General features: G+C 44.0%; 1 protein-coding gene across 3 annotated transcripts in view; it reads right to left on the minus strand.

Annotated features, from left to right (window-relative positions):
- Positions 1-1,419: 1,419 nt before the first annotated feature.
- Positions 1,420-20,496, minus strand: part of SNX6 (sorting nexin 6) — a 73,070-nt gene continuing 53,993 nt past the window's right edge. For all 3 annotated transcript variants that reach the window (XM_081089994.1, XM_081089993.1, XM_081089995.1), the window contains 3 exons: positions 8,365-8,524; positions 8,195-8,280; positions 1,420-2,597 (listed from right to left, as the gene is read on the minus strand). In XM_081089994.1, coding sequence (XP_080946120.1) covers positions 2,544-2,597; positions 8,195-8,280; positions 8,365-8,524 — 300 coding nt within the window. In that variant the 3' untranslated portion in view covers positions 1,420-2,543. The remainder of the gene's footprint in view (positions 2,598-8,194; positions 8,281-8,364; positions 8,525-20,496) is intronic.

Genomic DNA, 20,496 nt, shown 5'->3' on the forward strand with positions numbered 1-20,496 from the left:
GGGAAAGAGGTCAGTGCCCCTGAATAAACAGGCAGGTATTAGATGTTTTAAAAACTCTCGCCACACAAGTGTTTGGAAATCGCTGGCATAAAGCATCACCAGAGGGACCCATAGACCATCCGTATAGGGCTTTGATCCCTGCCAATAGGTGTCTTTTCTTTTCTTTTTTAAAATTTTTTTATTGATTTCAAGAGGGAAAGGGAGAGAGAAACATCAACATTGATGGGCTGCCTCCTGCAGGCCCAATGGGGGATCTAGCCTGCAACCCGGGCTGTGCCCAGACCAGGAGTAGAACCGTGACCTCCTGCTTCATAGGTCGATGCCCACTCACTGAACCACGCCCGCGGGGCAGGAGGTGTCTTTCCTTCTGTGTCACTGTTGTGTCCCACAGTCAGAGATGGTCTACAGATGCTTTATCAATGGCACACAACTCATCGCAGCGAATCCAGGGCTGCTGTTTTTATCAGGGACAAACAAGCATTGAGCTGTGGAATAACAAATGTTTGTTCTGGAGATGCAAAGTAGAATCTTTCCTTTGTATGTCCTCAGCGAGTAACATATTCTTTACCTCATTTGTAGGGTTTGTCTGTGAGAAGACCCTTGCAAAGTGTGGTAGTCAGATCATTTCTATATGAAGTATCCCTCCCCGCTCCCCCACACTGCTGCTTCCAGCCGACCCCCACCCCCAACAAGTACTCTACAAATGTAAGAGGCCAAGGGAGGTACCATCCACGCTAACACCTCCCCCCAAAGGCCACCGTGGTACAAACAGATGAACCGTTGGGTATGTATAGCTTTTTGCCCTGTATCTGCCATTTCTTGGCATTTACAGAGCATCTTCACATTTCCCAAGCACTGTACCAACATGTATTAATCCTCACAACACCCCAGTGAGGTAGGTCAATGTGTCTCGTGTAGTAGAGAAACCGAGGCAGAGAGAGAGGTCAAGTGAACCTGCCTGAGGCCACAGGGCACCCCGTGAAGGAAGCCACCCCCCCCGAGTCCTGAGCTAGGGCTCTCCATCCCACGTTCACCCGCTTGGTGAGCACTGCATGGGCAGACTGTCACCAGTGAAGGTGACCCGAAGGACAAAGCACACAGATCTCCCGGTCAACAGAACAGCCAACAGCTCACATGGCACCGGTGAGCAGAGTGACGGAGAGAGATCTTCACCAGCACAGCAGCGAGGCCGGGGGAAGGCGGAATCCTCCGGGCTAGGCGTGGGGCGTAGGCCAGGCCTTCTTCAGAGCCCACCCGGCGGTGACCAACCCAAATGCCTGTGGTTTCCAAATGGGAGAAAACCCAGAAAAAGACGGTGGGAAAAGCCAACCACTCAACCTAATTTTAAATAGGCATGGCATAGTGTTCACCCACATTAGGAAGGCCAGTTTGTTGGTCATGTAACTACTGACAATTAGTAGCCTTTATGGTACCCAAACTTTATTCCACCTGTTTCTATTTCTTTTCCACCAGCACGAGTTGTTCCCTACAGCAGACCTCTCTCTCTCTCTCTCTCTCTCTCTCTCTCTCTCTCTCTCTCTCCCCCCTAATCTATTACTGGCATAACTACCAAGTACGGGCTCAGTGGCATATGTCACGTGGTTCATTGGCGAGCTAGGGACGGAATCCAGGAAACCTTAGCAGGCCATATTCTCAGCTCCTGGATTTTAGAAACAGCTGTCTCTAACCGGCCTCTGCCCACTCCATCCTCTAGGAAGTGCCAAAGCACAGCAGCAGCCCATGGTTTGTGAAGGGATGGGTGAGCCTGGCTCACTCTGTCACTCCGAGGGAAGGAAGGGAAACTGAGACCTGCTCTGTAAGAATGAGGGAGGAGCAGATTCAGTAGAGCTACCCCAGATGTCAGTGATGCAACGACCACAGAGTGAGAAACCATCCTGTTATCACCGTTTATTTGACAATAGTTGGTTTAGTCTACAAGTTTAAGGCAAACATACTAACGCATTTGCTTTTCTTCAGAAATCATACTTAGAAAGATTACATAAAGTCTGTCCCAAAACTTCTAAGAAATATTCATTAATTAAAAATAAGTCTGATTAAGATGCTTTACCAGGATACATGAATGAACTAAGGTGGTATGCCATGTTTCCTTAAAAACAAAATTCAAAAAAGGTAGTGGCAATCTTTATCTTGTTTGAAGAATATATTTTGAAAGGGTTAAACTTCAGAAATGACTGAAAGGTAAGTAAGATTGGCAGCCATAAGGAATACTATTCATAAAATAACAGAGCTATAGAGGCTACTGTAGGAAAGGACTGAACTTTGGGCTTTTGAAGAGGAGGAGCAACCCCCGCCCCGGGGAGCTGCAGGTGCGGGAGGCAGGAGGGCAGTGCCCACCACAGGCTGGGCTGGCAGTGCCCGTGGGCCGCACCGCTCCCTGGTTTCTCAGAAAAGAGGTGAGTAGGTGCACGTTGTCAGCTGTTTCTTTTGTTTCCAGTGAGCAGTGAATGCCGAACATCATGAAGAAAACAAACGTAAAATCTGAAGGAAGGCAGCCCTTTTTGACCCCGACGGTGGGGTGTGGCTTATGTGTCTCCATTTAACACTGCCAGGCAGTTCTGCAGCAACTGGAGGTTACCCTAAACAGGAAGGGAGAGTCAAGTATGAAGTTCAAATAGTTTGGGAGAGACTCACTCAAAATATAAAGTATGAAAAATCGCCCAAATTTTAATTTGTTACAACACAGGAAGTTTGGATACAGCTACTTATTATACACAAATAGCCAAAGCATTATAGAATTTGTTTCATGTACAACATTTTCCACATACTACGTTCTTCAGTAAACTTCCAGCTAGACCAATGTTAATGCTTTGATCTGGAATGTTCGAATGAAGGAGGAAGTATGCCCTTTGTGTCCAGGTTAAATTACTGAACACTTTCTGGCTGTAAGATAGGTTCCTCTCACTGTCCTATAGCCATTAACAAATACACTCACATAGATATATAGCGGTTTTGATAAAAATGGTAAGATTACAGGCAACAGTATTGTATGAAGTTCATACCTAAGCCCCATTTGTAAGGGGCCAAGGGATGTACCATCCACTCTAAGTATTGCAGTTTTGATAAAAATGGTAAGATTACATACAAAAGTATGCAATTCATACCTAAGTACCCATTGTAAAGCATGTACACTGCCATCCAAATTTGGAGAGTTGTAAAGGCAAATTTAAGTACAGGGAGAGGCAAAAGTAGGTTTCCAGTTGTGAGTATGTGAAGAACAGTTTATTCTGGTATTATTATTATTATTATTATTACTTATAATTCTTGTATTATTTTCTAGACAAACAAATGGAAGCCTACTTTTGCCCCAATATTTAGGTTACATAACATATAAAATGGGGGTGAAAGAAACCCCCTCCTTCAAGTAGAAAGTCAACCGAAATGTATAAAGGATGATGGAATTAGAGAATGACCACTTGGCAACCATCATATTAATATCAAAGTCAGGCAAAAATCATGAGTAGATGATAAAAACTGTATGATGCTAAGATGCCAATGCTGTAGCCATTAGCTATGTGCAGCTACGTAAAATTTACATTTCTGCTGGTCAAAAGTAAACATGCACTGGAGGGGGGAGGGGAGTCAATTGGGGAAAAAGGAGACATATGTAAAACTTTAGACTAGTGGTTCTCAACCTTGGCTGCACAGGCGATTCTAATGTGCAGCCAAGGTTGAGAACCACTGCCTTAGACAAATAAAAACATTAAAAAAAAAAAAAGTGAACATGCACTGGCTGGTGTGGCTCATTTGCTTGGGCGCTGTCCCAAGAACCGAAAGGTTGTGAGGTTTGAGTACTGGTCAGGACACATGCCCAGGTGGCAGGCTTGATCCCCGGTAGGGGTTGTACATGAGGCAGGTGATCAATGTTTCACTCTCACATTGATGCTCCTCTGTCTCCCTCCCTCTCTCCCTCTCTCTCCCCTCCTCCTTTCCTCTCTCTCTAAATATCAATATTTAAAAAATAAAAAAAAAATTTAAACATAAATAAGAACTCAGTTCCTCATTTGCACTACCCACATCTCAAGTGTTTGATAGCCACACGAGGCTAGTGGCTACCACACAGGGGAGTGGTGGCTGAGCCATGGGTATGCACGGGAGGCAACCAATCGATGTGTCTCTCTCGCATCAATGTTTCTCTCTGTCTTTCCCTCTCTCTTCTCCTCTCCCTAAAAATCAATGGAAATTATCCTCGGGTGAGGATTAACAACAACACCACCACAAAAATTAGCCTTTCTTGGTGCCATGTACTTTTATAATTAGATTAACAAATATTGATTCCTTTTGGTGCTGGATCAATCTTTTACATTAAAATTTAGATGAAGTTATAAAAGGGAAGTTCATACAAATTACAAATGTCCACCACTATGTAGGAATAATTAGTTTAATAGTAAATTCTATGAGATCAAATCCATAGTTTTAAAAGATATGAGTGCTCTAGGCTAAAACTAGCAAACTAAACTCTAACAGCTGTAAATGTAGCCTGCAATTACATTTTAAAAATTAAATGCTCAAAATAAAAAAATCCGAGAGAACCAAGATGGTGGCATAGGTAAACACCAGAGAATGCTGCCTCGCACAACCACTTCAAAAATACAACTAAAAGACGGAACGGACATCATCCAGAACCACAGGAAAGCTGGCTGAGGGGAAATTCTTCAACTAGAAGGAAAGAGAACAGCATACCGAGACTCAGAGGAGGCACAGTGTGGAAAATACAAAGGTGCGGAGGTACGCGGAGCAGGTTGGTGGCTGAGGGCGCGGTTGTCGTTTTCAATTGGGAGGGAGGCTCAGGCCCTGAGCTCCAGTTCTGGGCGAGTCTCTAGGGACCCAGACTCATACAGGAGAAGTGGGACTGTCTGGCATTGGTCGGAACTCGAGGGAAGCTTTCTCTCAGGTTTGCAGCGGTTGCTGGGACTCTGAGAGGCAGAGCCTCTGGGGACGGAACTGAGAGCAGCCATAACTGCTCGCTCCGCCCGCCCTGTAGATCCTCGGGACCGCCCCGCCCAAGCCCTGCACAGAGGCATTTGCCGGATAGCCTTAGGCAAATGCTAGATTAGCACTGCCCTAGAGATCCAGCACAGAAGTTCTCCCACTGCAGACACAGCTGACTCTCATAGCTAGTTAGCCTGGAGGTCAAATCACCCCCAGTATTGCCAACAACAATCAAGGCTTAACTACAACAAGACTGCGCAGAAAGACCACAAGGGGGTGCACCAAGAAAGCATAAAAAATGCAGAGACAAAGAAACAGGACAGAAATGGAGGATATAGAGCTAAAAAACGCACTTTTAAGGTCTTTCAATAATTTTCTAGAAACTGCCAATAAATGTAGTGAGATCCTCAAGAAATCTAATGAGACCCTCGATGTTGTGATAAAGAACCAACTAGAAATTAAGCATACACTGACTGAAATAAAGAATATTAATCAGACTCCCAACAGCAGACCAGAGGAGCGCAAGAATCAAGTCAAAGATTTGAAATGCGAAGAAGCAAAAAACACCCAACTGGAAAAGCAAAATGAAAAAAGAGTCAGAAAATACGAAGATAGTGTAAGGAGCCTCTGGGACAGCTTCAAGCATACCAACATCAGAATTATAGGGGTGCCAGAAGATGAGAGAGACCAAGATATTGAAAACCTATTTGAAGAAATAATGACAGAAAACTTCCCCCACCTGGTGAAAGAAATAGACTTACAAGTCCAGGAAGCGCAGAGAACCCCAAACAAAAGGAACCCAAAGAGGACCACACCAAGACACATCATAATTAAAATGCCAAGAGCAAAAGACAAAGAGAGAATCTTAAAAGCAGCAAGAGAAAGAAACTCAGTTACCTACAAGGGAATACCCATATGACTGTCAGCTGATTTTTCAACAGAAACTTTGCAGGCCAGAAGGGAGTGGCAAGAAATATTCAAAGTGATGAATGCCAAGAACCTACAACCAAGATTACTTTATCCAGCAAAGCTATCATTCAGAATTGAAGGTCTGATAAAGAGCTTCACAGATAAGGAAAAGCTAAAGGAGTTCATCACCACTAAACCAGTATTATATGAAATGCTGAAAGGTATCCTTTAAGAAGAGGAAGAAGAAGAAAAAAGTAAAGATACAAATTATGAACAACAAATATGCATCTATCGACAAGTGAATCTAAGAATCAAGTGAATAAATAATCTGATGAACAGAATGAACTGGTGATTATAATAGAATCAGGGACATGGAAAGGGAATGGACTGACTATTCTTGGGGGGGAAAGGGGTGTGGGAGATATGGGAAGAGACTGGACAAAAATCGTGCACCTATGGATGAGGACAGTGGGTGGGGAGTGAGGGAGGAGGGTGGGGTGGGAACTGGAAGGAGGGGAGTTATGGGGGGGAAAAAAGAGGAACAAATGTAATAATCTGAACAATAAAGATTTAATAAAAATAAACAACAACAACAAAAAAAATCCTAGAGACCTGTTGCACAATGTGAACATACTCAACATGACTGAACTGTACACTTAATAGTTCTTACAGATGGGCCCTGGCCTGTGTGGTTTGGTGTTTAGAGCATCGCTCCCAGTCAGGGCACATACCCAGGTTGCAGATTCAATCCCTGGTCAAAGTGTGTATGGGAAGCAACCAATACATATTTCTCTCTCTCTCTCTCACCACCCCCTCCTCTAAAATACATGAAAACAGCCCTGGCCAGTGTGGCTCAGTTGGTTGCGTATTGTCCTATGCACAGAAAGGTCACCAGTTCCATGCCTAGGTTGTGAGTTTGATCCCTGATAGGGGTGAATGCAGGAAGCAGCCAATCAATGATTCTCCTCACTGATGTTTCTCTCTCTCTCTCTCTCTCTCTCTCTCATCAATAAAAATATATTAAAAATTATTTTTCAAGTGATATCTGTATATATTTAGAAAGATTATTTGTTTATTAATCCTTACCCAAGGATATTTTTCCATTTATTTTTTATTTTATATTTTTCCATTATTTTTTATTTTATATTTTCCCCCCATTTATTTATTTATTAAAATATATTTTATTGAATTTTTACAGAGAGGAAGGGAGAGAGATAGAGAGTAAGAAACATCGATGAGAGAGAACCATCGATCAGCTGCCTCCTGCACATCTCCCACTGGGGATGTGTCCGCAACCCAGGTACATGCCCTAGACCGGAATCGAACCTGGGACCTTTCAGTCCGCAAGCCGACGCTCTATCCACTGAGCCAAACCGGTTTCGGCTCCCCATTGATTTTTTAGAAAGAGTGGAAGAAAGGTAGAGAGGGAGAGAGGGAGAGGGGGAGGGAGGGGGGGGAGAGGGAGGGAGGGGGAGAGGGGGAGAGAGAGAGAGAGAGAGAGAGAGAGAGAGAGACAGACAGACAGACAGACAGACAGACATAGACATCGATTGGTTGCCTACTGAACACACGCCAACCAGAGCTGGGGATGGAACCTGCGACCCAAGTACATGCCCTTGAGTGGGACTCAAACCAGACCCTTCGGTCTTAGGGCTAAAGCTCTAGCCCCTGAGAAAAACTGGCCAGGGCAGAAAGATTTATTATTTTTTAAAAATATATATTTTAATTTTTATTGATTTCAGAGAGGAAGGGAGAGGGAGAGAGAGATAGAAACGTCAATGATGAGAGAGAATCATAGCTTGGCTGCTTCCTGCACGCTCCCCACTGGGGAACGAGCCAGCAACCTTGGCAGGTGCCCTTGACCAGAATGGAACCTGGGACCCTTCAGTCCGCAAGGCAACGCTCTATCCACTGAGCCAAACCAACCAGGCGAAAGATTTTTTAAACAACTAGTCAAAAAAAAAGAGAAAAAGACACTGGTTTCTATATTAGATACCAGAGTCATGCAGAACTGACCACCAGAGTCATTATAGATATTATTCTTGTTTGAATGACATCAGTTAAGAAATCTCTCTCAATTCTAAGATTCTCTTTTAATATTTACTGTAAGGTTTGCGCTAAGTTTTATGTTAACTACAAGAAAGAACTTAAGAGCTGTAAAAAACTCTGTAAGAGGATAATACTAAAACCAAATATTTTAAAGGAGTGAAATAAATGTGGAAAATTTAATTTCAATTCAGTAATATTTCTTTACAGTATCCTTTGGAATCAGTTTTATAACTGACTCCTTTGTAAATTATAAGTTCCTGAAATTGTTAACCCTTTATGACATTACCTTTGCATGCTTTAATTCCAACTCTGCCAATTCCACTAAGTTTTTTCTGAATGCTGCAACTCTTCTTGTCTTAAAATCTATAAGTTCTGTGAACAAAAGAAATTAGGATTATTTTATTTACATACTAGTATAAAACATACCTACCTTATTAAAGGATAATGTAACAGTACCTTGTTTTGCAGACTCTGATATTTTTTCAAATTTCTGACAACATAATTGTTGGGACGTTTCTGCCTGTAAAACATCTTTATTTTTGGCTCTTGCTTTATCCAGTGCTTTATTAGCATTTTCATAATCCACTAGTGACCTAGATCTTCGATAGAGGAGATCCTATAAAAGAGAATGCTTTACAATAATAGATGCTGCACATTTCTGGTAGCCACACTCAACCACCTCCACCACTTCCACCTAATCTTCCTCAGAGATAACACTTACACTGTGAATACCACATGCCAGCTACTCTTGTATTTTTTTAAATAACAGCTTTAGTGGGATATAATTCATATACCACATAGCTCACTCATTCAGAATGCACAGTACAATGGTTTTTAGGATGCTCACAGAGTTGTTGAACCATCATTACAATCAATGTTAGACTATTTGTTGTCACCCCCAAAAGAAACCCCATATCCATTAATAGTGACTCTCCATCCTCAACCTCCACTCCAAACATTAATGGTTTCTTTCTCTACAGGTTTGTCTATTCTGGACATGTCATTAAAAAGTGTATGGCTTTTTTTTTTAAAGTATGTTTTTATTGATTTCATAGAAAGGGAGAAGGAGAGAGAAACTTCAATGATCAGAAAGAATCATTGATTGGCTGCCTCTTGCATGCCCCCTACTGGTAATGGAGCTGAAAATTTGAGTGTGTGCCCTGACCATGAATTGAACAGTGATCTCCTGGTTCATAGGTTGACACTCAACCACTGAGCCACACCGGCTGGACTTTCATATGGCCTTTTAAACTTTGCATAAAGTTTCAAATTCATCTGTGTTACAGCATGAATCAGTACCTTCCTTTTTATTGCTAAACTAGAAGCCTGGTGCACGAAATTTGTGCATGGGTAGGGTCCCTAGGCCTGGCCAGCGATCAGGTTGGATTTGTGGGGTGACTGGTGGGGTGATTGGGGTCCCCACTCATACCCGGCTTGGCCTGGTGCTGCCTGCTCGCTGGCTCCACCCTCTGCCATGGGCCACAGAGTGACTGATGGGGCGATCAGGGGGCCCCCCACTTGCACCTGCCTTGGCTGGCCTGGTGCTGCTCACTCGCCGGCCCCATCCCCTGCCGCCGCTGGTGGGGGCCTGTGGGCAGCTTCTGTGTTGAGCGTCTGCCCCTTGGTGGTCAGTGCACATCATAGCGACTGGTCGTTCTGCCATTGGGTTGATTTGCATATTAGGGTTTTATATAGATAGACTAGAGGCCCGGTGCACAAAAATTTGTGCACTCGGGGGGAAGGGGGGGTCCCTCAGCCCAGCCTGGGACCCCTTGGGAGATAACGACCTGCTGGCTTAGGCCTGCTTCCAGGTGGCAGAGGGCAGGCCTAATCCCTAGATGCAGACCCTGGTCGGGCTCAGAGCAGGGCCGACTGGGGAGTTGGGGCGCCGCCCCGTCATGCACAGAGCAGGGTGGATAGGGAGGTTGCGATGCCACCCTCAGTCACGCTCAGGGTAGGGCTGATTGGGGGGTTGGGGCACCGCCGCCTGTCACACTCAAGGCAGGGTTGATGGGGAGGTTGCGGCGCCACCCTGTCACACACAGAGCAGGGCCAATCAGGGGGTTGGGCGCTGCCCTCTGTCACGCACAGAGCAGGGCTGATCAGGGGGTTGGGGAGCTCCTCCCTGTCATGCACAGAGCAGGGCCGATCAGGGGGCTGGGAAGCTCCCCCATCACGCACAGAGTAGGGCCGATAGGGGAGTTGGCACACCGCCCCCTGTCACACACAGAGCAGGGCGGATCAGGGGGTTGGGGTACTGCCCTCTATCACCCACAGAGCAGGGCCAATGAGGGACTTGGGGCGCCGCCACTGTCACACTCAGGGCAGGGCCAATGGGGAGGTTATTGCTCTACCCCATCACACACAGAGCAGGGCCTGTGGTGGGGGGAGGGGGGTTGGGGCGCCGCCCTCTATCACCCACAGAGCAGGGCCAATCAGGGGGTTGGGGAGCTCCCCTGTATCAGGCACAGAGCAGGGCTGATCAGGGGGTTGGGGTGCCTTCCCGTCAGGAACAGAGCAGGGCGGATAGGGAGGTTGTGACCCCGCCCCCTGTCACACACAGAGCCGCAGGGCGATCAGGGGGTTTGGGCGCTGCCCCCTGTCACGCTGACCCCGGTGCCGGGAAGCATCTCAGCTCCGCTGATCCCAGTGCTGGGAGGCATATTACCCTTTTACTATATAGAATAGAGGCCTGGTGCATGGGTGGGGGCTGGCTGGTTTGCCCTGAAGGGTGTCCTGGATCAGGGTTGGGGTCCCCACTGGGTGCCTGGCCAGCCTGGATGAGGGGATGATGGCTGTCTGCAGCTGGTCACACACCCTTCAGGGTGGGGGTCCCCACTGGGGTGCCTGGCCAGTCTGGGTGAGGGGCTGAGGGCTGTTTTCAGGCTGGGACTGAAGCTCCCAACTGCTCCTTTTTTTCTTTTTCTTTTTTTTATTCTGGGCCAGCTTTAGCTCTGAGGCTTGGCTCCAGCTCTGAGGCCTCAGCTGCTGAAAACAGGTATCTGGTTTGTTTCGGTTCTATAATCGAAACTCTGTATCAACTCCAGCTCTGAGATCCCAGCCGGCTGAAAGCTGGTTTCTGGGGTTTTGTTTAGCTTCTATATTTGTTACAGTGTTTCTTAAACTGCAAGCTCAGAGGCCGGCAAGGCAGGCGGGGAACGTTGGAATCCTCTGTCACTGAAGCAAGCAAACCTCATGTTCAGTTTAAGCTGCCTGGCTGCCGGCCGCCATCTTGGCTGGCAGTTAATTTGCATATTGCCCTGATTAGCCAATGGGAAGGGTAGCGGTTGTACGCCAATTACCATGTTTCTCTTTTATTAGATAGGATTATATATATATACACTAGAGGCCCAATACACAAAATTCGTGCACTTGGGGGGGGGGGTCCCTCAGCCCGGCCTGGTCCCTCTCACAGTCCAGAAGCCCTCGGGGGATGTCCAACTGATGGCTCCTTAGTGCTGCCACAGAGGCAGGAGAGGCTCCTGCCACTGCCGCTCTGCTTGCCAGCCGTGAGCACGGCTTCTGGCTGAGTGGTGCTCCCCCTGTGGGAGCACACTGACCACCAGGGGGCAGCTCCTCCACTGAGCGCCTGCCCCCTGCTGGTCAGTGAGCATCATAGTGACCGGTTGTTCTGCTGTTTGGCCGATTTGCATATTAGCCTTTTATTATATAGGATATTTAATTCCCATCTGAGGATATGTTTTCTTTATTGATTTTAGAGAAAGGAAAGGGAGAGTGAGAGAGGGAGGGAGGCAGAGAGAGACAGACAGACACTGAGGTGAGAAACATGGATCAACATGGATTGGTTGCCTTCTCCATGCACCTCGACTGCACAGGACAATGCTCTAACCAAGGGAGCCACACTGGCCAGGGCCATTTTGAGTGCATTTTTATATGTGATGTGAGGAAGGGGTCCAACTTTATTCTTTCTCATGTGACTATTCAGTTGTCCAATATCATTTGTTAAAGTCTTTCTTTTTTTAAAAAAAATACTTTTATTGATTTCAGAGAGGAAGGAAGAGGAAGAGATAGATAGAAACATCTATGATGAGAGAATCATTGATTGGTTGCCTCCTGAAAGTCGCACCAAGCTTGCAACTCAGGCATGTGCCCTTGACTGGAATCGAACCCAGGACCCTTCAGCCCACAGGCCTACGTTCTATTCACTGAGCCAAATCAGCTAGGGCAAAGTCTTTTATTTTCTCCACTACACTGTGTTAGCACCCTTGTCAACAATCAATTGACTGTCTCAGAAAACTAGGAATAGAAGGAACTTCCTCAACTTTATAAAAACATCTACTAAAAACCTACAAGTAATATCAGATTTAATGGTGGGAAATTATAAACTTTCCTACTAATATTAGGAACAACACAAGGATGTCCAATATCACCACTCCTTCTCAACATCGAACTGGGAGTCCTAGCTAATGCAATCAGAAAAGGAAATAAGAAGTATACAGATTTGGAAGAAATAAATAGATGACATGACTGTTTATGTAGAAATCTGAAAAAAAACAAAAACCACATAAAAAAACTTCTCCTGAACTAATAAATAAGAATAATAAGGTTGTAGGATACAACATTAATAAACAAAAGTCAACTGCTATCTTATATACCAGCAATGAACAAGTAAAATTTGAAATTAAAAATACAATACTATTAGCACTCCAGAAAATAAAATACTTAGGTATCGATCTAAGAAAATATATACAAAACCTGTAGGAGGAAAACTGAAAAACTGATAAAAGAAATCAAAGAACTAAGTAAATGCAGAGATATTCCATGTTGAAGGATAGGGAAACTCAATATTGTCAAAATCAATTCTTTCCCACTTGAGATTTAGATTCAAATCAGCTTTATTTGTAAAAGCTGAAAACTTTTTTTTTGTAATTATCAAGAAAATGGTCCTAAATTTTATGTGAAGAGGCAAAAGACACAGAATAACCAACACAATATTAAAGGATAAGAACAAACTCTGAGGACCGACATTACCTACTTAAAATTGAAGCCTTACTATTGTGAGAATAAACAAGTAACTTTTTCTGTCAAAGAACAGTTTAGGCCCTGACCGGTTTGGCTCAGTGGATGGAGCATCAGCCTGCAACTGAAGGGTCCCAGGTTTGATGCCAGCCAAGGGCATGTACCTTGGTTGCGGGCACATCCCCAGTGGGAGGTATGCAGGAGGCAGCTGATCGATGTTTCTCTCTCATCGATGTTTCCAACTCTCTATCCCTCTCTCTTCCTCTCTATAAAAAATCAATAAAATATATTTTAAAAAAAAAAAAAAGAACAGTTTAAGCAGCTGCCATGCTGGTCGCATGGCTTGCAGCTCCCCTGGGGGCCGCCACCTTTAAATGGCAAAGGTCGCCGAGACCGGTTTGGCTCAGTGGATAGAGCGTTGGCCTGCGGACTGAGGGGTCCCGGGTTCGATTCCGGTCAAGGGCATGTGCCTGGGTTGCGGGCATATCCCCAGTGGGGGATGTGCAGGAGGCAGCTGGTCGATGTTTCTCTCTCATCGATGTTTCTGGCTCTCTGTCTCTCTCCCTTCCTCTCTGTAAAAAATCAATAAAATATATTTAAAAAAAAAATGGCAAAGGTCAATCCCTCCCTTCAAATTAGCCAATCGCGAAAGACTGTGCGCCTGAGCTCCAATCAAGAGTGAGGGACAGGTCACGTGTGTCAGAATTAAAAAGCCAAGTAGACAGCCTGCTCAGTGTGCATGTGCTTCTAGACCAGTGGTTGTTAACCTTCCTAATGCTGCGACCCTTTAATACAGTTCCTCATGTTGTGGTGACCTCCAATTTCATTGTTACAAATTGAACATAATTAAAGCATAGTGATTAATCACAAAAACAATATGTAAGGAGAAACTAAGATGGCGGCATAGATAAACACCGGGAAATTGCTGCTTCCCGCAACAATTGATAAATGCATCAAAAACACAAGGTGGACATCATCCAGAACTACAGGGGGGCTGGCTGAGCGTAAATTCTACAACTAGAAGGAAAGAAAAGCACACTGAGAGCCAGAGGAGCTGCGGAGGTGGAGTGCAGAGGTACGGGGGCTCGCGCGCGCGGAAAGGGTCTGGCACCTGAGGGCGCGGCTGTCTTTTTGAATCCGGAGGGAGACACAAGCTCCCGACGGCTCTGAAATCCGGTTCCGGGAAGTCTCTGGGGACCCAGGACTCATACGGGGAGAAACTGGACTTTCTGGCAGCGGGCGAGCTTGAGAGCCGCTTTCCCTCAGAGGTGCTTGCAACCATTGCCGGGACACTGGGACTCGCGACTCCTTAGGGCGGGGCTGAGGCTCCGACATAGCTGCTCTCTCCGCCCTTTGATTCCTTGAGACCCCGCCCCGCCCAGGCTGCGGCAGAGGCTAACAAACTGCAGCTGGGCAAGACAGACCCAGAACTTCCAAGAGAAGGCCCAAGGCCCCACAGCGGGTTGCATTGCTTCACAGCTGAGCCTCATCAGGGCACCTCCAAACTCCAAAAAAGGAAGGGGAAGCTGCAGTTCTCTTCATAGCTCCTGCTGTGTAACCTCAGGCAGAGGCTAAATTAGCACCTCCTTAGATCCAAGAGCCACTGTGCCCAGTGGTCAGAGGGGGGCCATCCAGATCACAACTCCTCAGATCCATAAGGGACACACTCAGGGTGCAGTCTCAGTGAGCACCAAAGCCCCACTGAAGCAAGTCTTGCCCCAGAAGGGTGTCTCCAGCACAGAAGTTCTCCCACTGCAGACACAGCTGATTCTCACTGCCAATTGGCCTGGAGGTCAATTCCTCCCAGTGATCCTGCAACAACCAAGGCATAGCTACAACAAGACTGTGCACAAAGCCCACAAGGGGGTGCACCAAGAGTGTCCACCTCAGGTAACTGGGGAGGCTGAGCCACTGGGCCCTACAGGACACCTAGCACACAAAGCCACTCTATCAACACAGGGAAGCAGCCAAAATGCGGAGACAAAGAAACAGGTCACAAATGGCAGAAATGGAGGAAAGCAAACAACTGGATATAGAGTTCAAGGCCACGTTTATAAGGTTTTTCAAGAATTTTATGGAAACCGCCGATAAATTTAATGAGTCCCTCAATAAGTATAGTGAGACCATGGAGGACATGAAAAAGGACCAACTAGAAATTAAGCATACACTGACTGAAATAAAGAATAATCTACAGAGATCCAACAGCAGACAAGAGGATCCCAAGAATCAAGTCAAAGATTTAAAATACAAAGAAACAAAAAATACCCAACTGAAAAAGAAAAAAGAAAAGAGATTCCAAAAATATGAATATAGTGTAAGGAGCCTCTGGGACAGCTTCAAGCATACCAACATCAGAATTATAGGGGTACCAGAAGGAGAGAGAGGGCAAGATATTGAAAACCTATTTGAAGAAATAATGACAGAAAACTTCCCCTACCTGGTGAAAGAAATAGACTTACAAGTCCAGGAAGCGCAGAGAACCCCAAACAAAAGGAATCCAAAGAGGACCACACCAAGACACATCATAATTAAAATGCCAAGAGCAAAAGACAAAGAGAGAATCTTAAAAGCAGCAAGAGAAAGACAGTCAGTTACCTACAAGGGAGTACCCATCCGACTGTCAGCTGATTTCTCAACAGAAACCATGCAGGCCAGAAGAGAGTGGCAAGAAATATTCAAAGTGATGAATAGCAAGAACCTACAACCAAGATTACTTTATCCAGCAAAGCTATCATTCAGAATAGAAGGTCAGATAAAGAGCTTCACGGATAAGAAAAAGCTAAAGGAGTTCATCTCCACCAAACCAGCATTATATGAAATGCTGAAAGGTATTCTTTAAGAAGAGGAAGAAGAAAGGAACTCTTACCATTTGCCACAGCATGGATGGAACTGGAGAGCGGATAAATACCACATGATCTCACTCATTTGTGGAATATAATGAACAACATAAACTGATGAACAAGGACTGATCCAGAGACGGAGAGGCATTGATTGGACTGGCGGGCTTTGGAGGGAGGGTAGGGGAGGGTGGGGGTAAGGGGGAAAGATCAACCAAAGGACTTACATGCAGGCATATAGGCCTAACCAATGGACACGGACAACGGGGGGGTGGGTGAGGGCATGAGCGGGGGGGGGGGGTAGAGGGTAACGTGGGGACAAGGACACATATGTAATATCTTAATCAATAAAAATATATTAAAAAAATTAAAAAACAACAAAAAAAACCAAAAACAAAACAATATGTAATTATATATATGTTTTCTGATAGTCTTAGGCGACCCCTGTGAAAGGGTTGTTTGACCCCCAAAGGGGTCGCGACCCACAGGTTGAGAACCGCTGTCCTAGACCATGTGCTGCGCATCCTTCTATGTAGAAGTGAAGATGTTTGCCTTGCTGCTTGGCTCCCAAGTATGTTTTGTGTTCTACCAGGACCCCTGAATTTGGGGGCTCACCTTATTTCTTACACTATAAAGCTACAATAATCTAAACAGTGTGGTACTGGTAGAAAAAAAGATAGACAAATAGATCCATAGAACAAAATAAAGCCCAGCACTAGACCTATAGTCAACTGATCTTTGATAAAGGAGCAAAGGCAATACAGTGGAGAAAAATCTTTTCAGCAAATGGTGCTGGGAAAACTGGACATTCACATGCAAAGAAATAAATTCATAGACAGAACTTACACCCTTTACAAAAATTATCTTAAAGTAGATCACAGACCTAAATGTAAAAGGTAAAACTACAAAACACCTAGAAGATAGTGTAGGAGAAAATCCAGATGATCTTGGGTTTGGTGATCACTCAAGGCATGATCTATGAAAGAAATAATTGATAAGGTGGAGTTCTTTAAAATTAAAATTTTCTGCTATGCAGCCCTGGCTGGGTGGCTCAGCTGCTTGGAGTTTCATCTCGTACACCAAAAAGGTGCAGGTTTGATCCTTGGTTGACAACTGATGGATGTTTCTCTCTTTCTCCCTTCCTCTCTCTCTAAAAATCAATAAAAATATTTCCTTGTAAGGATAAAAAAAGTTTCTGCTATGCAAAAGACACTGTCAAGAGGATGAGAAGACAAGCCACAGACTAAGACAAAATATTTACAAAAGACATATCTGATAAAGGATTGCTACCTAAATTATACAAAGAACTCTTATGATTCAGCAGGAAATGATTTCAATTTAAAAATCGGCCAAAGGGCAATTTTAAATACAGACACTTCACCAAAGAAGATACACAGATGACAAATATGCTTCACATCACTTGTCATCAGGGAAATGCAAACTGGAACAATGAGATACACACCTTTTAGAATGGCCAAAAATCCACACTGACAACACCCAATGCCGGTAAGGATGAGAAGCAACAGGAACTCTCGGAAATGCAAAATAAACAGCTACTTTGGAAAATGGTTTGGCAGAACTAAGCACACTCTTTTCATATGATCTAGCAATTGTGTTCCTTGGTATTTACTCAAAAGAGTTAAAAACTTATGTCCATCCAAAACCTGCACATGAATGTTTATAGCAGCTTTATTCATAATTGCCAAAACTTGGAAGCAACTAAGATGTCCTTCAGTAGGTCAGTGGAGAAATAACCTTGGTACATCCAGACAATGGAATACTACTCAGTGCTAAAAGGAAATGAATTATGAAGCTATGAAAAGACATAGAGGAAACTTACATGCGTATTACTAAATGGGAAAAGCCAGTCTGAAAGGCCCAACTACATGACATTCTGGAAAAGGCAGAACTATGGTGACAAGTATAAAGACCAACAGGGGTTAGGAGGAAGGAGGATGAACAGGTGGAGCGCGGAGGATTTTTAGGGCAGAGAAACTATTCCGGATGACACTCATAACGGTGAATGCATATCATCACACATTTGTTAAAACCAAGAGAATGTACAACACAGATTGAACTCTAGTATAAACTACGTTCTCTATAGTTTGGCTTTTTTCACCATCTTTTTAAATTCATCCACGTTGCTGCTTGAATGAGATGTTCATTCCTTTTTATTGCTGAGTAACATTCCACTGTATGGCTGGCTATACCACAATTGGTTTATCTACTCACCTGTTGGTGGACATTTGGTTTGTTGTTGCCAGTTTTCAGCTATTACAAATAAAGCAGATGTGAACATCTGTGGGGACATATGCTTTAAAATATCTAAACTGAAATTACTGGACCATAGGGTAGTCTATGCTTACATTTTAAAGAAACTGTTACACTTTTTCAAAGTATTGCATCATATTTCTACTGTGTATGAAAGTTCCAGTTGCTATAATTTTTCAAAATAGTTTATTGATATTTAGAGAGAGAGGAAGGGAGAAGACAGAAACATCAATGTGAAAGCCCAACATTGATCAGCTGCCGCCGGCATGCCCCACACCGGGAATCGGGAATCAAACCAGCAGCCCTTCATTGTACGGGACGACCCCCAACTAACTGAGCCACACGGCCAGGGCCAGTTGCTATAATTTTTGTCAGAATTTTTCCATTTTAGTCATTCTAATTAAAGAGTATGGTGATATGCAATTGTAGTGTGTGTGTGTTTTTTATTCTTATAATTAAGTTTACATTTTTTTAAAAAAAATCATCACCCAAGGATATGTTTTCCACTGATTTTTAGAGAGGGTGGAGGAGAGAGGGAAAGACAGAGAGACATATTGATGTGAGAGAAACACATAGATGGGTTACCTCATGCACGTGCCCAAACCAGGGCCCGGGCCGGGGAAGAGCCTACTATCGAGGTACATGCCCTTGACCTGAATTACACCTGGGACCCTTTGGTTCCCACTGAGCCAAACCGGCTATAGCAAGTTTCAATTCTTTCTTCTGATTACTAAAAAAATTTGGATTTACTTTTAAAGCGATGTTCCATTCTAAAGGTTTTCTATTAACAACTATATATTATAATAAATTAAAAGTCTTCGCCCTGACTGGTTTGGCTCAGTGGATAGAGCGTCGGCCTGCAGACTGAAAGGTCCCAGGTTCGATTCCTGCCAAGGGCATGTGCCTTGGTTGCAGGCACATCCCCCGTGGGAGGTGCGCGGGAGGCAGCTGATCGATGTTTCTTACTCTCTATCCCTCTCCTCTCTGTGAAAAATCAATAAAATATATTTAAAAAAAAAAAAGTCTTCAAAAGTGACCAATTCATTTTATCCTAACCCATCCAATGTAAATCGTTTATAAGACACAATCTGATTTAAAATAATTTTATATGGATGGTATATTTGCAAGTACCCAAGTCCTCAAATTTAAAATAATTCTTTATAATTTAATAAGAAATGAAAGAATGGTGTTCAAAGTACCACTGGTCAAATGAGAATTTTCTGTGCAATATATCAATTGATAAATTAACATTGATTTTGGAGTATTTGAGTCACTAAGTTTTCTATGCTTTTTAAAAAAAATTCTTTATTGTTTAAAGTATTACATATGAATCCTTTCTCCCCCATTGACCTCTCCCCGCTTGTTCCCACCCACCCCCAGCACATGCCCTCACCCCTCCTACTGACTGTGTCCATGGGTTATGCTGATATGCATGCATACAAGTCCTGTTATGGATTGCTTTCCCCCTTACCCCCGTACCCCTGAGGTTGGTTTGTTCAATGCCTCTTTTCTGTGCTTTTAAGATGTTTTTGATAAACATGTTTTTGATTAGTAAGTTTTAGTCTTGTATCTAAGCAGATTTCCAAAAGGAAACTTGAGTTGCCTTAAAATAAAACCTATTCTTGTTTTATGGATCTCTCTTTCTCTCACCTTTAATAGTGGACTTATATAGACCAAATTAGGAATCCTTTAGCTATACAACTGTTATTTTTTTAAAAATATATTTTTATTGATTGCAGAGAGGAAGGGAGAGAGAGAGATAGAAACATCAGTGATGAGAGAGAATCACTGATCAGCTGCTTCCTGCATGCTCCCTACTGGGGATCAAGCCTGCAACCCAGGCATGTGCCCTGACCAGGAATTGAACTGTGACCTCCTGGTTCATAGGTTGAAGCTCAACCACTGAGCCATGCCTGCTGGGTTATTTGGGGGTTTTACTTTTGTCTTTGCAGGCATTTTTCTGGAATAAGTATACCAAATTCATAAAAAAAGTTTTAGACTATATTATACCCGAAGTTTACCAAGGAAATTTTTATTTACCCCTGACTTACAATTTCTAAAAATCAGACTTAGAAACATACGTTAGCCAAGACCAGGTATCTCAGGTGGTTAGAGTGTTGCTCTGATAAGCCAAGGCTGTGGGTTCGAATCCCAGTCGGGCACATACAAGAATCAATCAACAAATGCATAAATAAGTGGAAAAATAAATCCATGTTTCTCTCTCCTTTCCTCTCTCTCTCAAATCAATAAATTAAAGAAAGAAAGGAAAATATAATTTAAAATCAAGAGATAAATCATCTTTGACAATCTTAAGTCTAACAACTTTAAAGAGATGGCTTTTTGTTAAATAGTTCATTTAAAAAAAACAATCAACAGCCCTAGCTGGTTTGGCTCAGTGGATAGAGTGTCGGCCTGCCGACTGAAGGGTTCTGGGTTTGATTCTGGTCAAGGGCACATGCCTGGGTGGCGGGCTCGATCCCCAGTAGCGCAAGTGCTGGAG

This window comes from Myotis nattereri (genome assembly GCF_964212035.1).
Source record: "Myotis nattereri genome assembly, chromosome: 1".
In the NCBI taxonomy this organism is placed as follows: domain Eukaryota; kingdom Metazoa; phylum Chordata; class Mammalia; order Chiroptera; family Vespertilionidae; genus Myotis; species Myotis nattereri.